Source organism: Sinocyclocheilus rhinocerous, unplaced genomic scaffold, assembly GCF_001515625.1.
Source record: "Sinocyclocheilus rhinocerous isolate Xijiao unplaced genomic scaffold, SAMN03320098_v1.1 scaffold3041, whole genome shotgun sequence".
NCBI classification, from domain to species: Eukaryota; Metazoa; Chordata; class Actinopteri; order Cypriniformes; family Cyprinidae; genus Sinocyclocheilus; species Sinocyclocheilus rhinocerous.
In genome coordinates, this window is record NW_015638629.1 from 74,525 (window position 1) to 83,529 (window position 9,005).

At 36.4% G+C, this 9,005-nt stretch overlaps 1 protein-coding gene across 2 annotated transcripts; it reads right to left on the reverse strand.

Annotated features, from left to right (window-relative positions):
• Nucleotides 1-1,557: 1,557 nt before the first annotated feature.
• On the reverse strand, nt 1,558-6,003 carry LOC107749960 (cadherin-19-like). 2 transcript variants are annotated; one of them, XM_016565202.1, is made up of 2 exons: nt 5,998-6,003; nt 1,558-2,601 (listed from the first exon to the last, which is right to left on the reverse strand). In XM_016565202.1, the coding sequence occupies exon 2, from the start codon at nt 2,585-2,587 to the stop codon at nt 2,114-2,116; it is 474 nt and encodes a 157-aa protein (XP_016420688.1). In that variant the 5' UTR covers nt 2,588-2,601; nt 5,998-6,003; the 3' UTR covers nt 1,558-2,113. The 2 variants fall into 2 exon arrangements, with proteins under 2 accessions (XP_016420688.1, XP_016420686.1); XM_016565200.1 differs by lacking the exon at nt 5,998-6,003 and adding an exon at nt 2,854-2,952.
• Between the last annotated feature and the right edge of the window lie 3,002 nt (nt 6,004-9,005).

Sequence of the window (9,005 nt, forward strand, 5' to 3'; positions counted from 1 at the left end):
TTAAAACTGGAAAAATGTCAGATCTTCATGATATGTCACCTTTAACATCTAAAACGGTCACATTCCTCCAAACTAAACAAAATATGTGACTGTTATGTAACTGTGACATAATCTGATGACCAAACTTTTGTTGTGGCAACCGGAAAAGTGACATGTCACAGAGGGAGCGAAAATCTGACGCACTCTCAGACGCTTGCAGAAAAAGGCTTACTAAAAAAAAGTTACTGGGTTAATCTTTTTCATGTTTCCTGGGTTGGTAGATGCACCAGGGACCCGATTATAGCACTTAAAACTGGAAAAATGTCAGATCTTCATGATATGTCGCCTTTAACATCTAAAACGGTCACATTCCTCCAAACTAAACAAAATATGTGACTGTTATGTAACTGTGACATAATCTGATGACCAAACTTTTGTTGTGGCAACCGGAAAAGTGAAAAGTGAAATTCAGTTTCTGTGTTGCCACAATGTTACTTTATTCATCCTTTTTACGGGGGTGGTGAGAGAAAAACACCGACATTCCGGATTCGGACGGCATTAAAATCACCAACTACCCCCTGTAAATGGTGAAAATGATTTACATCCCCCTGAGAAACAATTACCGTCCGAATAGGGCTTATGTCAACATGATAAACATATGCACGCATGCCACCCACATGCTGCAGCCCATTCATGTCTAATGATGACAAATACATAACAAACTGTAAACTGAACCAAATTACACAAATCACAACCACATCCCCACCCCCACTTAATCTCAACACATTTAATGTTATTTGTTATGTGTAATGGCTATGCTCTTCTCAATTTTGTCATTTCATCTAAATATCAACATTTGTAAGTAACTTTAACAAACTTTTGGATTTGTGTGAAACACATTAATCTTTATGACCACTGACACTCCCTCACATACAGTCTCTCTAACATAAAGGCTCAAAAAAAAAATCAGTGTGTGTATTGTTATGTGAATTAGTGTGCATGATGATTTTCACATACTTTTGTAGCTCTAGACTACAAAGTCCAGCACTCAAAAGTCTTGCAAACAAATGTTTAGTATGTGTTTTATGTTCTATTTCAGTGAGTTGATTTTCTCAGAAATACAAATGTGTACATACTGTACATGCTTTATACAGTGTAATCAGACTTTAGCCATTCAAATGTTAAAACAAACTGAAATAAGCACATGTACCCAGATACATGTACCCAGAATGTGTATAAGGGCTTTTGTGCTGCTCTGCACTGGAGCTTTTCGTACTGCTATTTTCAAACAAAGATAATTAATTTTTACCCTATATTTTTGTTGTATCAAATCTATAATGTCTGCTGTCCTACTAAACAATTGCAGAATACAATCCAAAGAAAAAATGTTAATAATATGCATGAAGTAGTAATAACTATCACAATTGTATCGTTCATAAGATTCTAAGAATGTTTGTGTAATTGTAATTTTTAAAGTGAAGAAATTACCAGAAGTAGCAGTAAGGGATCTACACCCGCATTCACTTGTTTCAGATGTTACAAAATTATTGCTGTTTTGGGGTGTGTTAGATATCATCACTCCTCATTAGCCACGCCCAAAATATATTCTTAATTTTCTAAACAATTTCATTAATCTAAATTATTTTAATAATGTATCGTCAAGAGGGTTTGCAGATTACACACAGCAATTCTGTATGAACTAGGTGGAAAAGAGAGAGAACATTTAAAATGTTCAAAACATTTTATACAGAATGGAACAGTATATCACCAACAGGTTCAGGAGACCTCAAGGAATCAGAGGCAAAACATCATTATCATTATACACAGTTTCAGAATTATTAACGAAAATTTTAATTTGATTACTATTATACCTGTACCCAAAGATGGACATGTGTATGTAAACCTGAATGTTGGTGCTATACAGGGCCATCATACGAAGTTTAGGGGCTCTGCAATATACATTATCTGATTCCCAAAAAGTTTTAGAAGTAGTAGTAGTAGTAGCAGAAGAAGAAGAATAGGGTTCAAGAACCTACTTTGTTTTCACCCCTAAAAACTTCAGTTCAGTCACTCCAGTATTGGTAGGTATGTTCAAAAAAACAAAAAAAGTTAGAATCATTTTGTTATTCTCGGGTCAGAATGAGGTCTCGTCAGCTGCTGCTCCCAGCCAGGGTGACAGTGGCAGGAGATGCGGCCCCGCATCAAGAGTTTGACTCATGCAAGGGTCAAATATGGCAGACTCCAGTGAGCTGAGTGAGCCCGTTACAGACCCTGTCCCTTCAAAGGCATATGTGTGCAGACAGTCAAAGGGTGGAAGGTATGGGTCTTCATCTGCCTCAGCCAGCCGGTCCATAATAAACTGTTGAAAGACAGTGTCTTCTGGTCCAATGAGGTGAGACTGACGCAGAGACATGCGGATACTGGTGGTGACCTCCTCCCGACAGAGCTTGCGCTCTCGCCGACGTGGGTGCCGGAGAGGAACTGTTTGGGTGGACTCTGTCTCTGGGATGGCAAAACTCAAGATTTTCTCTGAGAACTCCACTGTTTCCAACTCTTGTGTTGCCATTTTCTCCTGCCGTAATGTCTTGTACTTTCTCACAGCTAGCATTAATGTGGACAGCACTGCAGGGCAAGCCAGAGAGAGAACAGGTTTTACTATGCTTTTAAAACACTCCCTATTTCTTTATATTACATACACTATCTATTTGAGATTTAAGGTAAACCATTTGTGACAACTGAAAAACAAAACAAAATGCTACATTGTCACAGTGCATGTCTGCAGAAACATGTGTGAATAATTTTAAGAATAGATTTCCAGAAAGATTAAATATGTTCACACAAGAGCATCTCAAAAGTAATGCATCAAACACTTACCCATTCATTGCAGCTTTTGACCATCATTAAGAAGTTTATTTTCAGAAAAGTTTGATTATTATCTGATTATTATTAAATTTTGAAACATCCGATGTGATATTTTCCTTATAAGTAGGACATTATTTGTCTTTTTGGTCAATTGTGACTGGTTTACAAACGAATGAACAGTACATCTCACAACATAAGCTTTGCAAACAAACTTTTTCTAGGTCAATGCTTTATTTTAGACCCAACAATAATGCTGCAACACACTGTAATGGCTGGAAAAATCAGACACATCATTATTTGATATATCTAACAAATAATCCAACAACCCACACCCAACAAGCCAACCATGAGGGTCTATGGGACCCTCCCGAATGCAAATAACCGAAATGGACAGAATAGACATCTGGTTACCACAGTAACTGTTGCAAAAGGAATTGAATGTGTCTAGCCACTAGATGGAGGTATGTGAATGTATTTACTGTAAATGTGAGAGACCATAGCTGAAGAAAAGAGAGTAAAAGACAAATGCACTGCAATGCCCTCATGTCTGTCTCTTTGTTTTAATGGAATCTGCTACAACTGAGCAATGGTTTCTACAGTAACTAGATAAACTTTACGACCCAATGGAATGTAGAGAGAGACTCGTTCTCACTGAATTCACTTTGAAACAAGGACTTCTTTCATTAATTCATATACAAACCTTTCTATGAATGAACATGCATATCCCCAAGCCATTGAGTATATTATTGCTGTTTTTGTATATTGTCTTTTGTATTGTATACTATATACAAACCTTTCTATGAATGAACATGCATATCCCCAAGCCATTGTGTATATTATTGCTGTTTTTGTATATTGTCTTTTGTATTGTATACTGTTTTATGCATGCTTTATGATAGAACTACTAATTAATGTAGCTTCACCTATACCATTTTTTGGTATGTACGAATTTGTATTTTGATTATCTAAATGATAGTGTGTATTATAGGTTGATACCTATGCAAAATATTAGTATTATAAGTATTTATAATAGTCTTTGCATCAACACCCAATCCAGTTACATATGCAAAATACCATGTTCAAAGACAAAGGATCGTAAACTTTCCCTCCAAAAGTTTAAGTTACCATTGGCTCACAGACCTCCTGGAGGTGTGACCTCCACAGAAGTTAATGGGCACTGTTGCAGTGACCTTGCGCTCGTATCTCTTCTTCTGCTCTTACTGCTCTTATACATCCAGTCCGACCGTGATGCCGTGGGACCTCCCCTGCGCCAGCAGGTCTCCAAACTTTCTACCTGAGAGAACTCTCCCGACCACAACTGAGTCAGAAGAACATCTTTGAAGTTGTCATTCTTCAACCTAGAAGAATTGGATCGTAACTTCAACACCATCAAACCAAACTTTCATCCGAGACTGCATCCGGACGCTGGTTCAGCTACCAAGGCAATGGAAGTATCGTGTATTTAACTAAACGAAACAGAGGTTTAGTATAAGTATAAGTAGACCCCTTTGTTAGAAAGGTACTGATTGGTTTATGCTCCTTATCATTGCTTTTCCATAGCTTCATTTTCTGGTTTCTAACGGTTTCATTCATTCATTTGTATTTCCCCGCCTTTTTCCTATGTATATATGAGTGAGTGAGTGTATATGTTTGTTTAGACTAGTTATGTGTTAGTGTTTAGTTAAAACTTTTGTGCACAAATTTCATGAGTTTGGTTTTTGTGGTTAGTGCTTGTAGACAAAGTAAATTTAATGAGCTGATCTTGCTACATGCTCTAATGCATTAGTACTATCAGAAAGATGTTTTCTGTGGCCACGAAAATATAATTTCTTAGAGATGATATGAAATTACGAACAGATTAGTTCATTGTAATATAAATTCTGCTTCAGTTACTTCTGGTAGCTCATATAAATAATTATTAATAATACTTTTGTTAATACTAAATCTTCATCTGTGATCAATGATTGTTTTAGTATGCAAGAATTCATGAGCAGTCAGACATTGTTTGTCACAAAACTGTGATCAGGGCTCCTGCACAAAGCTATCATGCTTCACATTACAAACCCATTAGGGGTTATACAAATGTTATTATGCCCAGGTAAAAAATAAAGTATACTTGAATGCACTAAAAATACTTAAATACAAGCAAGTACATTTGTAGTACATTCTTTTTTTGTGCTAAATAAAATTGTAAAAGTTATACACTATAAATACACTAATTAAAAGTATATTTCTGCTTCAGTAGTACTTCAGTGCAATTGCAAAAGTATACTAAATACCACTGAGATTTAAATTTATTTTTAGTGCATTGAAATAAAGTATACTACTGGAAAAATTGAAATAGTGTACTACCGCAAAAAAAAATATATATATAATAATAATAATAATAAATAAAGAGTTTTATTTGTGTATTTCTTAAAACTGTGCTTTGAATGCTTTAAAAAATAAGTTCAATCTTAGTAGACTTTTATATAGATCTAAACTTAAATTTAATCGATTTTGTAAAAATATATTACTAATGTACTAGTTATAAGCACATGTTCCCAATTGTGGTACTTAACTACACTTAATATAAATGCACTAAGTGTAGTCAGATAAAGTAAACCAAATAAACATGTAGTTAAGTATATCATATAAAGGGTAATATTAACATAGTTACAATACATTTGAAATGAATTATTTAATGTATAAAAGTATGTGGACAATACATTATGAATACATTTTGTATATATTTATTATATATTATTTGTATATTTAAAATAATACACACATTGTGGCTTTTTATTTATTTATTATTATTTTATTTTTATTTTTTAAATTCTTTTATTTTATTTATTTATTTAAAAAAATATTTTGTATTATGTTATAATTTGTATTTATATATATGTGTGTGTATATATATATATATATATATATATGATGTTGTGAGTTTGGAGAATCCTTTTAGCAAAGCAAAAAAAAAAAGAAGACAAAATTAGTAAATATCTTAAATATAAAAAACAAATGCTGCAAATTAGTACAAAATAATTTTATTAAAAAATATAATAAATAAATACATAAATATAAATACAACACTCAACACTTATGTGAACAACACTCAATATTGTTTACAACACTATAAGTGTGTCCCATCAGGTAATGAAAAGTTCTACACACACTTGTGGTCTTCATGCTCACTTGAACACTTGGGCCAAATACAGGAAATACGTCATACAAGTGGTCAAGTGCAAAGACCGCAAGTGTGGGTATTTGGACAAGGCTTCTCTCTCTCTCTCTCGTGTGCATACTGGGAGTGAGTGGGCGGAATTGGCGTGTGAGTTGGTGAGTGAGAGAGCTGCTGAGTGAGTTTCTCTTGTCTTTCTTCAAAGCATCTTTCTTTGCTGTGAACTTGGTTTTGTGTATAGTACAACGCTGAGTTAAGGAACGCCGTCCGCCAGTGTTCGCTGGTCGGCAATGGCGGCTCAGGAGTGGCTGTTAAAATCGCGCCTGTGATGAGATACTCAGTAGAGTAATGTAGTTTAGCGGTTGGGAAAGTGGTTGGATACGACAGCATTATGTCGGCGTTTCGTATGAATAGCGCGTTTGTTATTTTCTTAAACAGCATAGAGAAAGTAAACAATGTTGTGCAAAGCGGAGTTGTTATACAGGATATGTTCACGCCAGTGATGCCGTTAGTTCAGCCAGCAAGAAAAATCATATTGTCAAATGTTCCCCCCTTTATTAAAGATGAACTGCTTATTACAGAATTGTCATGACATGGTAAAATAGTGTCACAAATGAAAAAGATTTCACTGAACTGTAAATTCCCTTTTAGTCAAGCATGTTGTCTGTTTTAGATGGAAAATTTACATGATTTTGAGAAATGATGCTGAGGATCTGAATGTGGGTTTTAAGTTCAGATAAAAAAATTTTGAGTGTGGGCAAGAGGGCCATATTAGATGTCCTGAGCGGGTTGACATTTCTGACTCTGAACCTGATAATGTAGAAGTCGATGTAACTGATAGGTCTACTGTTGATAATGGAAGAACTAATGTGACTGGCACTGTGGTGACTAATAATGCTGATGTTAGGGTAGATGCACAGGGGCAGGCTGCAGAAGATGTTAAAAGTATAACTGTGGAAGAAGTTGTTGGTGTTGTTGGGCCTCTCAATATTGAAAGTGAGGGGGAAAGGAAGGATGTTAAGTCTGGTGAAGCTGCTGTGGCAGAGTCAATACAAAAGGGGATGGATACTGAACAAGTGAGTGATGAGGCACTCTTTAAAACAGCTTCAACCAAAAGAAAAAGGCCTAAACCATGTGCCGTAAAAGGGACAACTGAGCAGGTGGCAGAAGACACTGAATGTAGCACAGTTGAAGACTCGGATAGTGATGCAGCTGACATTAAAAGTAGGCAAAATCGACATAGCGCCTACACCTTTGATAAAATAAGGTATTTTTTTGCAAAAGACAAAGAACATAAAAAATGCTTGAAGGCAAAGAACAGTTCACAGCACAAGAAATCTATAGACTTAAGAAATTTGTTTCAAAAGTGGGACTTGAACTGCAAGCTGATGGTGGTTTTGAAACATGATTTTTTCTATCTCTTGTCTAGTGCTTTTTCTTTTTTTCCTTGCATTACTTTTCCTATGAGTGTGGTTAATGTGGGTACTCTTAATTTATTGAATTGGGTATTGAAAAAAAAGCCTTGTTGTTTGAACTAATTAAACATAAGAATTTACAATGAAATTGAATGGAGGAAGGAATGGGAGGGTGGGGTGTTTTTTACACACATGAGTTCTACGTCTCTTGTGAAATTAAGCATGTAATTCCTGGAAGACTTATTGTTGTACAGTAGGGCTGAACGATTTTGGAAAATAATCTAATTGCGATTTTTTTTTTTTACCAATATTGCGATTGCGATTTAATATGCAATTATTTTTTTTAAAGCTCTTTGTGTTCTGTATTATTCAACAAAGACAAGCTATAAATCATTGTATAGTATGACCAACACAAGGGCGCGGTCACCAGTTTTTGGTGGATTGGGAGGGGTACGGTCCTGAGGAGAGGTGTTGGATTCCGGCCCGGGACGTCCTGGATCGCTCGCTGGTCGAGGACTTCTACCGTTCTCGCCAGGCTTCTTCCTCGGGAGCGCCTGGGGGCGCTCGTTGAGGGAGGGGTACTGTCATGAGCTGGGTTTGCTTCTCTGTTTCTCTCTCACACACACGGGATTTCACACACACATACACACACTTACATATTCTATCATGCACACACACACACACACTCAGGCACGCCCATGCTCATTCTAGCTCTCATCTCTACCTGTTTGTCATCACAATCAGCGTGCGGGCTGCTTTGAGAGGACACCTGTTTCCACTCTGATCTATTAGTCACTCTATTTCTAGTGGTTGGGCTCACTGTTCTCTGTCGGATTATTGTGTGTCATGCATACGGTATTGTTTGGCCCTTCATGTCGATACAACCAGAGTTCTGACCATGTCTTGTTTATGCTCCAACTAATGGTGCTGAAAGAGTATGTTATTTTAAGAATGTAAGCACAGATATTCAGAACTGTATCTCTGATGAATATCCGTTTTTGGGTGGTGATTTTAACTGCACTAAAAATGATGCTATGGATAGGAATCATATGGAACCTCATGCTGCATCTAGTCATGTTATACAAGAATTGACAGAAACTTATGGTCTTTGTGATATTTGGAGAGAACTGCATAGTAATGCAAGACAGTATACAGGGGTGTGAAAAAGTGTTGGCCCCCTTCCTGATTTCTTATTTTTTTGCATGTTTGTCACACTTTAATGTTTCAGATCATCAAACAAATTTAAATATTAGTCAAAGATAACACAAGTGAACACAAAATGCAGTTTTTAAATGAAGGTTTTTATTATTAAGGGAAAACAAAATCCAAAAATACATGGCCCTGTGTGAAGAAGTGTTTGCCCCCCTCTTAAAACTGCGGTTTATCACACCTGAGTTCAATTTCTCTAGCCACACCCAGGCCTGATTACTGCCACACCTGTTCGCAATCAAGAAATCTCTTAAATAGGACCTGCCTGACAAAGTGAAGTAGAGGCGTCGGGCGAGTGCGTCGGTTGGCGGTTGACAACACTGGACTGTGACTGGAGCATTGCTGGAAGGACTTGACGGTAGTACCGGAAGTGATCC